The 17489-nt window shown below is 27.3% G+C and overlaps 2 protein-coding genes across 11 annotated transcripts; both read left to right on the top strand.

The window, feature by feature from the left end:
• The first annotated feature begins 706 nt into the window (after positions 1-706).
• Positions 707-4705, top strand: LOC145185549 (serine/arginine-rich splicing factor 6-like). Of its 4 annotated transcripts, XR_016455663.1 has the most exons (8): positions 707-935; positions 1755-1825; positions 2553-2769; positions 2872-2944; positions 3050-3331; positions 3589-3662; positions 3875-3968; positions 4104-4705. XR_016455663.1 is itself a non-coding variant. In XM_080061484.2 (7 exons), the coding sequence occupies exons 1-7, from the start codon at positions 789-791 to the stop codon at positions 4356-4358; spliced, it is 792 nt and encodes a 263-aa protein (XP_079917610.2). In that variant the 5' UTR covers positions 709-788; the 3' UTR covers positions 4359-4705. The 4 variants fall into 4 exon arrangements, 3 of the variants coding, with proteins under 3 accessions (XP_079917610.2, XP_079917609.2, XP_089953931.1); XM_080061484.2 differs by lacking the exon at positions 3050-3331 and having other exon boundaries at positions 709-935; positions 2553-2630; XM_080061483.2 differs by lacking the exon at positions 3050-3331 and having other exon boundaries at positions 709-935; positions 2683-2769.
• Positions 4706-5573: 868 nt separating this feature from the next.
• Positions 5574-17310, top strand: LOC145185548 (protein polyglycylase TTLL10-like). 7 transcript variants are annotated; one of them, XM_090097609.1, is made up of 12 exons: positions 5614-5768; positions 5892-6032; positions 7085-7128; positions 10627-10739; positions 10846-10948; positions 11221-11312; positions 11577-11721; positions 11955-12126; positions 14517-14657; positions 14781-14897; positions 15011-15104; positions 16914-17310. In XM_090097609.1, exons 2-12 carry the CDS (start codon positions 6015-6017, stop codon positions 17021-17023), a joined length of 1149 nt encoding a protein of 382 aa, XP_089953735.1. In that variant the 5' UTR covers positions 5614-5768; positions 5892-6014; the 3' UTR covers positions 17024-17310. The 7 variants fall into 7 exon arrangements, with proteins under 7 accessions (XP_089953734.1, XP_089953735.1, XP_089953737.1 ...); XM_090097608.1 differs by lacking the exon at positions 7085-7128 and having other exon boundaries at positions 5574-5768; positions 5892-6042; XM_090097610.1 differs by lacking the exon at positions 5614-5768 and having other exon boundaries at positions 5908-6044.
• The last annotated feature ends 179 nt before the right edge of the window (positions 17311-17489 follow it).

A 17489-nucleotide genomic window follows, 5' to 3' on the forward strand; every position in this document is an offset into this window, starting at 1 on the left:
CCTATTCTTGATCCAAACTAAATAAGAGTCATTTGGGGTCAGTTTTGTACATCGCAAGGTTAGAATTATTTTGTTCTATCTCCAAGTTTAAACGTTGGGAGAAAGTTTTAGATTTTTTTTCTAAAAGTAAAAATTGTTTAAAATTTTAGCTTTGATTGTTAAAGAAATATTAACTTATGCTTTACGTAATTTATGTTTAAACAAATTATTTAGAAGAAAATTTCTAAATTATAGCGTGTTTTGAAAGCAATTGTTACTTACAAAAATTAATAACTCATTTTCTCCCAACTTTTAAAATAGGAGATAGAACAAAATAATTCTAACCTCGCGAAATGCCAAAAGAGTAGATTCATTGCTGTATTTTGAAGTATCAGATTCCAGCGCTGAGATTTGCTACAATAATCTTCATAATAAGTTAAATTTAGTGATTCAATTTGTATAAAAAGCTTCACATTATTTTTTAATTTTTTAGTAAATGTTGCTACTTGAGTAGTTCTCAGTTTTTTAAATATTTCCCTCGACTCATAGTTCATCAGTTTTAATCCATTCGAAAGGTTTCTTGTTATCCGTTAGAAAGGTTTCTTGTTAAGAGACTTCAAGTCTGGAATTAGTAAATACCCAGTCTTTTTTTGTTTAAATTTTTCTTTTCAAAACATTTTATTGCAATCGTATTGGTGGTTTTCTCACGTGACACTGTTTCGTTTCTTCTTTATAAAATTGGCACTCGTTCTTTTTATCGGCACCCTGATTTGAAGCTGGTGGGTAGAAAGTAAAAAAATTTGCAAATCATGAGTAGAGACAACCCAAATAGAAATCGAATTTTTGTTGGCCGTTTAAATCCCGAAGCCAGAGTTAGAGATCTCGAAAACTTTTTCAAGGACAATGGGTTTTCTCGCCTGAAGGACGTAAATATAAAATTGGGATATGCCTTCGTTGTAAGTAACACCTAATATTGTTCAATACAACTACTGTCAGAGGAGACAATTTTGTTTATATTTGAGTTTTTCTTTTGATAAAAAATATTTGATTACATGAAAAAGCTCTAATTGCACAACAAAATCTCAGTTGAGTAGAAATAATAGTTGAGTAAAACCATATCATAATAAACCAAGCTTAAAACTAAGAGGTAAATAAAGTCGATTTGCAAAAAAAAAAAAAAAGAAAAAAAAAAGCCGCTAAAAGCTTACCTTATTGTTTAGCAAGTATATTTAAAGTTTATTTAAATGCCTAGATTACTATTAAATAATTGAGCAAAGTGACTGATAAGGGTAGACAACTTTCTTGAGTTTACATAACTTCTTTAAAGCTTTCAAGTTAACACTAAAGATAGTCTAAGGTGTTTATAAATTAAAATTCCAAAAGTTAAGCTGACTATCAATTTCCTCTAATTTTTTTAGATCTACTGGTTATGTGAGCTAAATATTTCAGTTTCATAAGTAAATTTCAAATGGTCTAGTGAAATTCCTTATGTTTGTGACTTCAAATGAATACTTAATATATGAATATGAATAAATTAAGTGAATAATTAAAATGATACTTTAAACTCAGATTGAAAAACTTAAAGTTCTATTAAATAAATGTATATCTGTTTTTATCTTATGTTCAGTGAGTTTAATCCGAATTCTAATATTAAAAAATGATGCAAACTTCCATGTGTTATAGAAAAATCTATTCATTACATATTTTTTCTAGGAGAAAATGACAATGAAATGCTTGTCATGTAAAATGATTTATCTTTGTATCTTTGCCTTTAGGAATTTGAAGATAAAAGAGATGCTGATGATGCTGTATATGAGTTGGACAGAAAGGAGTTCTTTGGTTCAAGGTGAGCTTAGTCTTAATTGCTTAATTTCTAAAGGCAACCAGGATCTCAAAGTAATACAACCAACGTTATCCATTAACTAGTTAAACTTACTTTAAAAAAAGATGAAAGAAAATTTTTTTGTTACTCAATTAGCTTCACTCCTAATCTTCTGTAGCTTATAAATTTACATTATTTGAGTTAGCAGCAAAGTTGTTTAGTGCATTTGTTAAAAGAAGAAAAAAAAAATTGTTTAAATTAGTTTTTGATAAAATAGATCTGTTAAGTTTTTTTAAACATGGCTGAATGAAAAGCTCTTTTTCAATATTAAAATTATTATAACTCTGTATCGATTGTTAGGTGATTTTATTTAGCAACTATTAAACCTTACTGAAGTAGAAAAATATAATTTTTGTATTTTTACTAAATTCAGTTACTTTAAATAAAGGAATTGCCTAGTGCAGGTAAGTTGTTTTCTGTGTCATAAATTGTTAAGAAAATGTAAGGTGAAACTAAATTTAAATTGCTTATGGTTTTAAATTTATTAATGAAATACTTTCACTTTGCTGAATTATATATATTATATAATACTTCGCTTTGTTGAATTTTTAAAAATGTTGTGCACTGATAAATGTGTCATTAATATCAAATCAAAGCAATTATTAATCTGTCATTCTGGGTGTTTAGCCAGTAAATTTTTTTTATCATTTGTGGTTTGAATAGTTGTTATAATGGTAATGCTTTGTTTCAGACTAACTGTTGAACATGCCAAGCATGGTCCAAGAGTTGATGGTGACAGACGTGATCGCAGAGTGCACGAAAATGACAGGTTAGTTTTCTACTTAGCCAATATTTATTATCGTTTTGTCATTCTTTCTCAGGATCACTGTAGAGCATGCGACAGGTACAGCTCGCGGTGGAGATACTCGAGGCGAAAGAGATCGCGGCGGTTATAGTGTTCGAGAAAGGTGAGCTCTTAACCTTTTCTTTGACTTTTACGCCTCCTTTTCTTGCGGGCATATTTTATTATTTTTTTCTATATTTAGTAATTTTTTTTCTTCTATTTGTAGGGGTCGAGGGAGACCATACAATACAGAGTGGAGATTGATTGTAACCAACTTGTCATCTAGAGTAGGATGGATGGTAAGGTTTTTTATTTGAAGATGCATTCCTATGATGAAAAAGGTTGTTAACCTAAGCTTTAAGTAAATTTATATTCTTCTTGTTAAATTTTGGTGATAATTTCAGGTGAAACTTTCAATGATCTGATTGTCCTCACATCTTATCAAACTGTCAAAACTTGGTCAAAATTTTCTGAACTATCTATCCCTATCCTTATCAGTGAATCCATGGTATAACTTTAAGAAATAATCCTATGGTAAACTTGTCCATGGCTGAATCAAAATCCTCAAATCAATTTTATTGTGGTTTAAATTCCTCAAATGAATTTTCTTGTGGCAACACCATCTTGGTTTTTCTTGCTTTTCCCCATTTTGGTGTGGCAGAATTTTCATTTCCTTATTTTTGAAGGTAATGTAAGTTGTAAGGTTTCATCTTACAAGAAAGCGAAGTTCACAATTCACTCAAAGAATGTGAACAATGTATCTGGTTAGCTATTTAGAATACTAGCCACCTAATATGTGAGATGTGGGGAACTATGTTTAAAAGTTGCTTATTTCTTAAAAGGTACCATCCACTCCTCCTACAATAAGGTTTCGCAGAGCTTCTGAATTTCTTTTATTTTAAACTGTAATCAATTAACCTCTGGGTGAATAATTATTTTATAGGATTTAAAAGACTACTTTCGATCAGCTGGAGAAGTAACATTTACTAAAGCCAATAAAGAGAGAGTTGGAGAAGGGTATGCTCTGATTTTTTCAACTTTTTTTTTTTTTTTTTTTACAAGAAAATCTAGATAGTCAAAATAAAAAAGGCAGGTTAGTTTGTAGTTAATTAACTTGACTTTTTTTTAACAATCTTGTTAAATTGGGCAACTGTCAGCTTCTGAATCTAGTAAAAATCCTGGAGATAGTTAAAAGGTTGAGTTAAGATATTTGATTGTTTATATTACAGGGTTGTGGAGTTTCGTTCATATAGAGAAATGAAAAGAGCTCTAAAAAAGTTTGATGGCTCAGAATTCTTTGATCGCAGAATTAAACTTATTGATGTAAGTTAACAAGGTTTCTTTTTGAAAAAAAATTAAAATTCTTGATATATGAACGTATCTATATGTGAAATATGCTTTACAAAAACAGTTAAAAATCATCAAGTAGAAATTATTTTTTATGTTACACTTATGCAGGATTCTCCTGGTCCTCCAAGAGACTATTCTGGCTCAAGAAGTCGCAGTAGGAGTCGTCATCGTTCACGATCAAAAAGTAAGAGCAGCAGGAGTCGCTCCCCAAAGAAACGTTCATTAACTCCTAAACTATCTAGGAGTCGAAGTAGGTCGAGAACAAGAAGTCGATCAAGAAAGATTCGATCTAGATCAAGAGATCGTTCTCTGCGTGCTACCCGCTCTAAATCAAGTGATAAGGCGTTAAATGGAGACGATTGAAAATTTTTTGGCTCTTATGCTCATTCCTGTAAATAAATATCAAAACATGTTGCCCCCAAAAAACTTTTATAAAGACATTGTAATTATTTAGTCATACACCTTACTCATGAGTCATTTTTGGTTGAGAAGGGTGGATAAATATTTGGTTAGCTTATCGTTATTACAGATTGATTTTAAACAACGGAATCTGAATAATTACTGCTGTGTTTGTATTTTATTCTATCTATTTTTTTTTTTTTTTTTTTTTTTTTTTTTTTTTTTTTTTGTAGTTTTACTGTGTAAATACTGATTCCAAGATATACAAGATACTAATTTCTCTGTTGGGAAAAGAATTCATGGACTTAAAACTTTCTTTTTTTCTCTTAACTTAAGGACCAACCATTTGCATCATGACAAATAAAGACATGCATTTCTCGGCTCGTTCACGCTAATTTCTCTGATGAAAAATAAGTCTAGGTTTCTTTGTCTTAAAATTGTTTCAGTTGACTAACATCAACAAACGTCATGTTTTCTTGGATCATCTTACCAGCCTTTTTTAAAACTGGTCAATTTCGTATTTCAAAACCAGTTTCAAGCAGAATTGTGTGCCAAAGTTTGCAATTATTTAAGATACTCATAACACCTGCTTCAAGGATCATACCTTCATGGTAGTACGATGGTCGCTTAAGTCTAATTGCATATGTTTTTGATATAAATCACCAACACACTTGAACTAATTTAGCTGTTTTATGTATTTAAAAACTAAATTTAGTTTAAAATACTCAGTGTTATTTTGTTTTCTTTTTTGGCAGGGTGTATTGATAAAAATTTCCCGCAATGAAATAGTCAAATGTGAAGTGTTTTGCCATTTATACGATTTTTTAAAAAAATAAAATTACGTTAATTCTCTTTCTTCGTGTCTCCGCCTTTGATCGCGGTTTCAAATTATTTCAATTAAAATGTTAAAACAATCGACTGTTTAAAAGAGAATTAAATATGCTACAAGAACTTGGTAACTATAAATTCATTACTGCATACTTTTTTTATCTTAAAGACTTGTACAAAATTTAAGTTATTAAACGTTAGACAAAAGTAAACTTTGAAAAGGACTTAGATGAGCTTTTTTTGGGAAGACACGTGACTATACCAGCAAGCTTTTTATTGAGAAACGATTTTGTGACAGTTGTCTAAAATATAATAATATTTAGACTTAAAATATAAGTAAATCTTTATGTGATTAAAAACTCATCCCTCGTGCGGGCTCACGGATTTGACTTAAATATTCTCACAGATATGTGAATGCGATAAGTCTGCGCGACGATAGTAAACAAAACATGTTCCGCTAAACTACAGCAAGTTTCATTTGTTTACTTGTTTATAAGAAAGTAAATTATAAACAAAATATGAAGAAAAGTACGGCTAAAAAAATTGGTAAATTGTTACTTAAGTTAATATTTCTTAATTATATAATTAAAGCTTACAAAACTATGTGAAATATGTTTTTTGCAAGTAAATGTCTAGTCAGTTTGATTTAAATTTACTTCGTTTCTTTAGATGAAAATTCCGACTCAAGTAGCAAAGTAACAGCAACAGCAAAGAAAATTGAATTTGCTCCAGTTTTATCAAGCTTAAGATCAAAATATAAAAAAGATTTTGGTCTTAAAGAAAGAAATTTTTATGTTGGAGGTCACAATGGTGTAAAATTGTGTGAATACTGTTTTTTTACATTCTCATATTATATTACTGTATTAAATTACATTGTGTTAAGTATTATATTATTATATAATCAATTATGTTTTGGTGAAAATGAATTATTTAAAATTACTTTCTCAAGAACTTTGAACTTTACAGCTTTCTAGAACTCAGTTAAATTATTACTAAAATGTAACAATAAAAGAATCTCGGGATTGTAAGTCATATTTACTTGCTACAGCAGAAAGATCATGGCATACTATAGATAAAGGGGTTGCAAAAATACTTCACTTAAATGTAAAGACCTTAGTTGTCAGGAATGCATAAACTTTTTTGGTTACAGAGTGATCATTGGTATTGTTGAATTTGTTTTAAAACATTAATATAGAGATTGCAAGGCTTTCACTGAGTTTTGATTTGAAAGTTGTGCTGTATCTTGAAAATAATGACAATTGATTTATAAAGTGTGTTGGTTTGCTTAAATTCTCTGTGTAATTAAGTTTTTTTTTTTTCGCAAAGATAGATCATTTTCTTACCTATCAGTTCTTAGTATTTTAACACAGTTAAAATCATATAATTTTGTGAATTTTGTTTGCCTGATTTACTATTGATGGTGAATAAATAGTTCTTCACCTCTTGATATTCCAGTGCACAATTTCTATGTAGAGTTGTGCATAAAACCTATAAAAATCTATTTCTAAACTGTGATTAAATCTTCTGCCATTTATACTGCCATTTTTGCTTAAATACTTTAACAAAAAAATTGTTTAGTTAAAGTTTTTAGAAAGTATGCATTAATTTCTAAAAAGCTATAAAGCTTAAAAGTATCAAGAAAGTTTCTAAAGTAAATAAAAATTCATTTTCAATTATTGTCAACTTTATAAGAAACTCAAAGCATGATTGACTAAAAAGGTTTGGATATAAATTTTAGGCTTAGGTTTTCAATTCAGAAAAAATTTAATTTATACCAAGTGGTAAACCAAAAATTCAATTTATATCAAGTGTTATAAAAATTTGTATGGTGTAAATCCTTGTATAATTTTTCTTTCTTGTAGAATTGTGCAAGAATGAATTTCCATAAAATTTCAATGATTATGGAGTAAATATTTTTTTTTAAACAAAATGAATTTAAGCTGAAGTTAATCCTTCATTTTAAAGTTGCCATAAAAATCTTGAAAGAACTTGATATAAACTCAATTTTCTTTTTGGAAGTGACCTTTTCACTAAAACAAATTAATGACTTTTAATACTTTCAAATGGGGTGATTTTGGACATTGAGGTGAATTCAGACATTGAGGCGAATTCAGACAAAACTTTAATTAAAGTGTCAACATGCTGGTTACTTCTATATGCAGCGTTTCAAACTAGATAGTTAAATACTGAAAAATAGTTACTTATTTAAAGATATAACAATTTTATTATGTCAATAGCAGTAAAAGAAATATTCTTTGTGTGTGAGTCTTTATGAGAAAAGGTTAATTTAGCAAAACTCTGTTAGAAAGTATTAGTAGCAGACATTTTATAAAAATTTTGATGAAATTTTTGAGATAGTTATCTTATGCCAACTTTGTTTGAATAGACAAGTAATAGATTTGATTTGGGAAACTATTAAAAAAGTTTCTTAAAAGTAAAAAGGCTAAAGACTCATTAAAAAATGGGGTGAATTTAGACACAAGTGATGTGTGGGGTGAATTTGGACAGCTTCATATCAAACTATATGACCAATATGAAATTTATGTGTCTTTATACATATAATAACATTTTAAAAGTCATTTAAAGAATAATTATGATAATTCTCAATTTCCTGTCCGAATTAACACCTATGAAAACTCTTTTTACTTATTATGTTACTAAAAAGATTCTTTCATATTTTTTCATATTGCAGTTCAATGATATGATATGGTACTAAAGCAGTTAATGATTTTGTTGAAACTTATACTAATTTGCAATTGTTGCATGTGTTTTTACTTAGACAAATCAAGTGTTTTGAACAAATAATTCCTCAAAAATATATACAAAGAATTGGTGGCCAAGCAATTAATTCCTGTAAAGAATGCTTGGACAGACATGGTATTAATGTTAAGCAGTTTGAGAGCAAATATCCAGGCCAAGATTGAGTTAAAAGTGACATGCTTTGGCACAAATTACAACTTGCTGATCATCTTTCACAGAACATTAGCCAAATCATGCAACAGTTGGACCTAACTCAGTAAAGGCCAGCTTTACTAACCTGGAGATAGAAATACAGGTTTCTTCTGAAAATATTGTAAATTTTAATGAGATAAAAATTGGTGGATGATCATGGCTGTAAAAAAAAGTGATTGTATGGAAAGGATATCAATATCAAGAAAGAGTTTGTTGCTCAACTAAGGAGACCACTTCACTCATGTATGTAGCTTCTAGTGGCAGCAATTTTTTTCCCTGTTATGCTGTATATCAAGTTGCCCATTTGTATGGCATCTGGACAGAAGTCAGTATAACAGAAGCAAAAGTCACTGGTTTGATAGTGTTTTGAGGACCGGTTTCTTACTGCTGTAGTACTGTATATAAGATGTTTGTCTGGACAAAAAGAAAATCCCTGACCTCATACAACATGAAAAAAAACTGTCCAAATTCAGCTCCTATGGGGTGAATTCAGACAATATAACCAAAAAAAGAGTAAGTAACAGTTACAGTAAGTATATACTTTTGGTTTATATGATTAGTCCTACTTGTATATTGTCTTATATTAACATAACATACATTGAATACACAGTTTATCAATTTTTTAATGGCCAAAAACTTCTCCGAAATCATCCCCATTTGACAGTATTTTTGAACAAAAATTCATCAATTTACGATACAGGAGTTAAAAATAAGTTGCGATCCAAATCTATATACAGTGGTTAAAAGAAAACAACAGACACATTAAAATTTTTTTTTTGCATGACAAGAAATTTTTCTCTGCAATTAACAAGTTCACTAGTTCATTACTTTTAGTGCATATAGTAAAAAATATACTTGAAAAAAAAGGGTACTTAATATTTAAAATTGATTTTTGTTCTATTTTCCTCTCAAACCAATTATAATTCAAAATTATTTTATTAATCAATTTTAATTTGGTTATATACTAAAAATACTAATGATGACCAGTTTAGTCATATTCAAGTTTTAATTTGAGATTTTTAGAAGATCTGAAATTTAAGATAATTAGAAATAATAACTAAGATAAGAATAATGATAAAGGTTTGGCTTTTTCCTGAAAAAAAACTTATTAAAATCTAGGATTCAAAATGTCAAAAAAAAAAAAGAAAATCTCCTGAGCATGAGAACAATCTTATTTTATCAATTAGCAGCTAAACCAAGATTGAGTTATTGTAACCTTACCAAAAACTTCAATAAAAACTGTCAACATGTTTTTTGAAATAGAATTAAAAGTACTTTACTTAGGAAAAACATTACTGTTTATTAGAAAACCCATGCTCATGGCCAGATAAAGGTTCACATAATTAAGGTGGTGTGAGGAGAGAATTGCATGGTCTTTTGAAAAAAGGATAATTTTCAGTGATAAAAGTAAGTTCAAACTTTTCTTGTTAAAAGATTCAGTTAAAAGATTCAGTAAAAAGTTGCAAGGCAGTGATAGTGTTAGTATTTGAGGTTTTAATTTTAATAGAGTAGGTTTTGTATAATATGTATGCAAGTTGAATCAACCAATACATCTATATAGAGATGATAAATAACTGCATGGTTCCATCAGCAGACATGCTGATTGATTGAAACAGATGGTAGCAGTTTCAATAAAATAAAATTCCTGCTCTCAAAGCTTGCAGTCAAAGCTGGGATGGAAGAAAATGAAATAGATTTAATGTCTTGGCCAGTTTAATCACCAGGTTTTAATCCCATTAAATCTATTTGGGTTTGGATGTACAAAGAATAAATTAAGAACCAAATAATTTCATAAGCAGTCTAAAACTTGAACTAGATACTATTTGGAGAAAATTTCTAACCTAAATTTTTAGCAATCTTGTTAAATAGATGTTAAAGAAATGTATAGTTTGCAAAAATGTGTGTGGGTGATATTTTAAAAACTTATTTTGTTGTTAATTGTTGTTGCTCTAAGTATAATTTATCATTTATATAATTTATCTAACTATAGTTTTTCTTTTTCTTGATTTAATTTATTATTGCGTTTGATAAAATTTTAAAATGAAGTTATGTTTTACTATGAACTCTGAGAAGAATCTCTCTTGAAAATAAAATAAAAATTAAGTAAATACTCTTTAACTTTTTTTAAAATGGTTTTTAAAATAAGCTTTAAACTAGAAAAGCGTGTCAATTTCTTTTAAACCACTGTACAAAGATGCACATTTTGTAAACAGTTACTGTGTAAACTGGTGTATAAGTTGATACTTTTAGTTGTGTAAACTGGTGTATAAGTTGATACTTTTAGTTGTTTAAAATGGTTCAAAAATGTTCTTTAAGAACATAAGAAGATAGCAATTTTAATCTGTGGAAAACACACTGTGTAACTGTTGTTATAGATGAATAACTGTAAATAAATATTTTATATTTTTCAGTTGGTTGTTTAAAGGAATGAATTTAAAGGATTTAATTTTAGAGTGGAGAATGCTCTAACAAAGTTAGGGATGAAGTTAACTGTAGATAATCATGATTTCTTCTTGAAGTGGGTTGAATGCAAAAAAAATATTAATTATGAAATATTTAGAGAAGGTAAACATTAAAAGGATTTTTTTTCCAGAATTATTTAAAATTTTTTGATAAACTTTTCATGTTATAAAGGCATTCAGCAAGTTCTTCTAGTTTTTTTTTACTTTAGGATATCAAATTGTAAATCATATTTCAAATGCATACTGTTTAGCAACAAAAATTGGCTTGCTGCAAACACTTAGAGATTATGAAAGACATCAAAAGACATTAAGGTTTAGTAATTGTTATGGAGTAATAATTAAGTGGGTATTAACAATTTTTACTTATGTTTAATTTTACATTTGGTTTAACATAAAAAAATATTTAATATAAAATATGTACTTGCAATGATATTAATTGCATTGAAATTTTTAAAGAATAAAAAGGAATAGTAAGTGACCACTTAATGTGTTTATACAAAATAAGATAAAAAGGGTAAAAAAATATAAGGATAAGGGTAATAAAAGTATTTAATGTTTAAGTTAACCTTTTTTAATTTTTTTAGGAAAAAGTTTTTCTCAGTTGATGACTTTTTCATGGAAACTTACAAGGTTGATTCTTCGCATGAATGTCAAATTTTCTTCAAAGCTTTTACTAGTAAGTAAAATTTCAAAGTAAATTTTGAAAAAATAGTAAAATGTAATCTTGATAGTAATAGTTATGATAATATAAACAATAATAATGCATTTGTGAAAATGTTGAATTAGGTTTCTTTATCATTTTGTTCAAAATGAAACAAACTTTGTTGACTTTCTTGGAAAGCACAAAACAAACCAATTAAAATAAAGTCATAAACAATAAAGTTTAGAAATTGAAGGAAATTTATAAAGTTTGTTAAGCATATAAAATTTTTCTTTGTAGAAGGTGAATTGTGGATATGTAAGCCGTCATGTAAAAATCAAGGAAAAGGTATATTTTTAGTTGATGATCTGTCAGCATTCAAAGAGAAAATCAACAAAGAAAATCTTTCACCAATGCCCACTAAACCATGCTGGATAATACAAAGGTGAAAAAAACTGTTAAAATAAGTATTTTTAAAACATCCTTTTTTATTTTTGTTTTGGTGTGCAGTTTAAACAATATTATTAAATAGTATTAAGTTTAGTTTATAGTGATTCATCCATCCTAAATACAGCTCTTTGTATCAAACATTGTTAGGGATCATATAAATCTGTCAACACCGTAAGTATTGCTTGAAATTTAAAAGTTCTAAAAATTAAAATTACCTTTTATCATCAGGTATCTTATGAATCCGCTTTTAATTCATGGCTGCAAGTTTGATGTTCGTGTATACATGCTGATTGCTAGTGTTCAACCTTGTCTTGCATATTATCACAAAGGGTATGCACGTGTTGCTTGTGTGCCTTACTCTAATGAAACATTAGATCTTACTGCCCATCTAACAAACCAGGTTCCATTTGTTTTTTGTTACTGTTTGGTTCTTTGTTCAACATGTTTTTAAAAGTGAATTGAGGAAAATAAAAACTTCAAAAATAGTTTTTTTGAAGTTCAGCTCTCTTAAGTTTTAATTATGTTCCTTATAGGTAAATTTTTTAAGTTTTTATGCATATTTAAAAGTAGCTCAATTTATTTAAAAAAAAAAAAAAAAAAAAAAAAAGAACACAAAATGTCATTTTTAGTTAACTTTTTTTTTTAAAACAATTGATTTACAATTATATATAAAAATTTACTATATTACAAATTTTGTAATTTAGTCGATTGTTGTATTAGGAAGGTATTTTTAGACTACTTATTTTTAGTTTTTACATTCAAATAATTAATATCATTTTCTAATGTGTTAGTATTTTTTTAAAGAAAATCCAATATTAAACTCAGTTCATTAAATAAGTTCATAGCCTAAATTGTAGTAAAACCACTTATTGGTCTAATATTCAAGATTATCCTATCTTGTTTGTCAGACACCTTTTCTAGACCTTCTGAACCAATAAAGATATTTTAGTTCTATAAAAAGCATATAATACAGCAGTATTAGTATTACAACACAGGGAGATGGCAACAAAGTAGATTTACTGTATCTATGAACAGCACCCAACTTTTTAAACACACTACTAATCATAGCTTATACAACTATTCTTATCGACTTTTTTCATATAAAATTGGATCATATTGTTCAATTGATCAATTATTTGTGTTTCCCAGTTGTAGCAGTTAGAGAAATTATATAATTAATTTTGCATAATCAGATGATTCGAGATCTGGCCAAAACACATAATTACCATCTACATCATGGATTATTGGAAGCAGCCAATTGATGATGCATTTTTGTAAATAAACTTCTTGATTCAAACCCAGGCCAGGCTGAACAAGAAAAACACAAGAAATTCTGTGAGCAGATATTGCCAACCAAACAAGTATTTTTTTCTCAAATTTCGATTTTTTTTTTTTTTTTTTTTTTTGTATTTGTCATCTTTGGGAACATTGATGACATCACTAGATCAAAAAACCAGCATTAGGATTTTTGTTCAAAAGAGAAAAATTTAAATTTAAAAAGAAGCACTTACTCAAAAGTCATGAGCTATCAAACTTTGTCTTATAAGTGATCACCTGTTAATATTGTATTTCTCAGGTAATCAAATTTTTTTCTCATAACAAAAAAAAAAGCTCTTCTTTTGTTAAAAAGTACTTTTAGATTGTCATACTATATCACACTATTTTCATACTATTGTATTGATACATAAAATGTGATTAAACTTATTTACTAAATGGCAAACTTGAACCATTAGCTCTTTCTGAACATTCTCCTATTAACTAAATACCTCTCTTTCTATTAATTGCCATTACTTAAATAATCAAATTAAAAAAATATAACATTATCTCAAATTTATATCGCATATCAATAAATTTACCTAGACAAAGTCAACCTCCTATTTTTAACTGAAAAGAGTAGTTTAGCATGATAAATCTAATGTGTATATATCAATGTGTATTTTAAGGAACGCTTTTGAGTAATTCTAAATGGTTTACTTTCTTGACACCAGTATATACAATTTATTCATTTCAAGTATGAAATGTTAACATTTGTAGTTTGGTTAGTATAGTGTTTATAATATGGAGCATCTAATTGCTTCAGTTATACCTAATGATCTATCGAGTTACTTAAAATATTTAGAAAATCAAAACAAAATACCAAGGTGCGACCTAACAAAGTCCTATGCTTTAAGAAAGTCCTAATTTAAGAAATGACAATTTCGTATACATAAAATAAACATTTAGAGAAAAAAATTTAGTTATTTTATCTAACTAGATATCTAGTTAAAACAACAAAGTTATTTTCCGCAAATGTTTCTTTTATATATACGAAATTTGTCGATTTTTAATTTAGGACTTTCTTAAAGTATAGGACTTTGTTAGGTCACAACACAGTTCATAGTATTAAAAAATAAGTTTTTCTACATATTTGCTTGACAACTTAACATCCATTTGTATGAAAGTTTTTCTACATATTTGCTTGACAACTTAACATCCATTTGTATGAAAGTTTTTTGATGTTAAAGTTTATATTATTAAAAAAAAAAGTTTTTTTAAGCAAATCATTTTTTAACAGTTGATCTCTTGGTGAGTGGATTTCTTAAATACTATGCATAGCAGTTGAAATTAAACTAAAGAAATAAAAAGCTTTTTTGGTTTTTCAAAGAAATTAAAAATTTTCATTGAAAATTAAAATCATTTTTCATTGATTTTAAAAATCTTTGTCTGAATTAACTAATTTATCCATCTTCTAATGATAGAGTTTGATCTTTTAGTTCTATTTTTAAATAATTGAAATATTTTTTTCTTCAGTATGTTCAAAAAAAACATCCTTTATATAAAGACAAGAAGGAGCAAACTGTTCTTAGCTTTGAGCAGTTTAATAAATATATCAATCAGAATGTAAAAGAAAGTAAATTACTACCAGAGGACTGGGTATTAAATAATTTTCAGGTAAAATTTTGTTAAAGCAAAAATAGAGTTTGAAATGTAATTTGGTAATTTAATGTCTCATTGAATAATAATAATAATTTTTTTTCTTTTGCTTCTAAAAGTGCTATAATTATTTTCATATAGGATACAATGAAAGTTATAATGGTTACGTGTTTAGAAGCTTCACTTAACAAATTGGACAAACGAAGAGGCTGTTTTGATCTGCTGGGCTTTGATTTTATTATAGATGAAAATATGAAGGTACAAGTTTTAATTTTACTTGTGCAATATTTTGGCAATAGTATTATGCTAGGTAATTAAATAAGATGTACATTATGTATTTATAAAACTGCTTTATGGCTTTTAAACTTAAGGTCTGGTTGATTGAAATAAATACAAATCCAGCTCTACATACAAATTGCTCTGTTTTAAATGACCTCTTACCACCAATGGTTGAAGAAACATTAAGTAAGTCTTCATTACAATTGTAAATAAAATAAGGGTTTGTTATTTATATAGTTTATTAACATTTATTGATTATTTATATTAAAAAATAAAAACCAATATTTTTATGAATTTATAAAATATGAAACATAAAAGAAGTTAATACATTTAATTATTTGCAATTTTACTTAAAGCTTATTTATGTGTGCAGTAGGGGGAAGGAAAGCTCAGTTGATTATACTTTTATACTTTCTTTAAGTAACAAGGTTTAGAAATAATATTATCTAAATCTTTTCTATATTTCAACACTCAATTTCCAGACTCGATTTATGCTCATTTATCTAATTGAAATGGCTTTGAGTAGAATGGAGTTCAAAGTGGTTTACAGAAAATGATTGACTGTGTACTTGCAGTGTACTCATCTGATCACATACAACCACACATTTGATCAGATGTGTATGCTATTATTTTTCCTCTAAGATTCTTTTAATCAGAGGACCAGTTGAAATTCTTGTTTTTGATTTTTTTTCTACTTCTTTTATTATGGTGTTTTTTCCTAATAATTATGTGTAGTCTGGAGACCTTATCTATTTGATCAGTGAGATTAAAAGTTACTGGGTTCAGTCCAGTAACTTCTAATCATGTTGATCAATGAGATTAGGGTTGGTTGCATCCAATCCTGATTGTGGTTGATTGATTAGATTCATCCAGTTTCTGTTGGGGCTCTGTCAGTTGAAAGTATGAAGCTAAAAGTTCAAATTCATCATAGTTATCAGTGTTGAATGAATGTATGTGAATGAATGAATAAATGTATTTTACTATAAAATTTTGAAGCTTGGTTTAAAAAATAAATAGCTCTTGATATTAATTTAATATCACCTTTCAATAATTTTTTTTTTATATATAATACTTTTTGCAACAATTTAAGACAAATTTTTTTAACAATGTTCATTTTCCAATTAAAAAATAAAATCAAATTAAAAATAAAATCAAAATAATCTTTATATACATACATACATACATACATACATACATACATACATACATACATACATACATACATACATACATACATACATACATACATACATACATACATACATACATACATACATACATACATACATACATACATACATACATACATACATACATGTTTTCAAACAAGACATAGATAGGTATTGCTTAAGAATATATATATATATATATATATAATTTTATAATTTTCCATATATATATATATATATATATATATATATATATATATATATATATATATATATATATAGTATTGTAGAAATTATGTTAATATTTCCAGTAAGAGTGCTCAATACAGCGTAGAATAAGTAGAGCGAATATATTATTATTGTTATTACATAAACTAAATAATTAGCTTGGTTTATATTACATTACTTAAAGTTTCACGCAATAGCGACCATCAGATGTTATATGACATCTGATGATCGCTATTGCGTGATATATATATATATATATATATATATATATATATATATATATATATATATATATATATATATATATATATATATATGGAAAATTATATATGTTCTTTTATCCACTTTCCAGTTAAAATGATAGTTAGTGAAGAGGTGTTACATTGTCGTGCATGTGACATATTTCAAAATGAGGGTGTTTTCTTAAAAGTTCTGATTGGCTGTCTATGCCGAACGACTGCATGATATTTACTTGAAAATATCAATTTTTATAACTTGTTAATTGAATTTACCTAAGTACTTCTTCTTGTAAAGTGTTTCTTTAGATCATGCATTACTCACCATAAAATTAGCAAAGCAATCATTTTTCCATTTTTAGATATCGTGTTAGAGCTGTTTAACAAAAATACATTCGATAAACTGACGAGTCCGTTAAATTTTCAGCCAATCTTCAATTCTGTTACAGGATACCAATTCAAAATAACGTAAACCTTTTTCCAATTTTTAAACTTCAAATATCACACCAGGTTTATAGTTAAAGTTTAGCGTTTTTTTAATTTTCTATTCGTGTATTTGATTTCAAAATTAGTTTCGATGCCTTTCTTCATTTTTTATACAAGTTGTTTACAAGACGGACCTATAGAAAACTAATTAAGCAATTTTTACTTTTTTTGTTTCAGGACGTTAGTAAATTTATTCTTAAATCATAAGATCTTGTAACTTATTGTTCAAAGATTAAACTATGTAGCACGATCTTCGTGTACATGTAACCACAATTTTCGTTTTTCAGTAGTAAAATGCTTTTTATTTTTAAAGTGTAAAAAAATATTTTCCCTAAAAACTTTGTGACCTAATGAGTGTGTTATCGTTACATAAACTAAAAATAAGAATCCTTATTAATGTTAATTTATGCTAAAGTATTGGCTACGAAAGATTTAGAATAGTTTTTTAAAAC

The sequence above is a fragment of the Hydra viridissima genome, unplaced genomic scaffold, assembly GCF_058129835.1.
Source record: "Hydra viridissima isolate aposymbiotic clone 2 unplaced genomic scaffold, HvirCarnegie_v1 scaffold_9, whole genome shotgun sequence".
In the NCBI taxonomy this organism is placed as follows: Eukaryota; Metazoa; Cnidaria; class Hydrozoa; order Anthoathecata; family Hydridae; genus Hydra; species Hydra viridissima.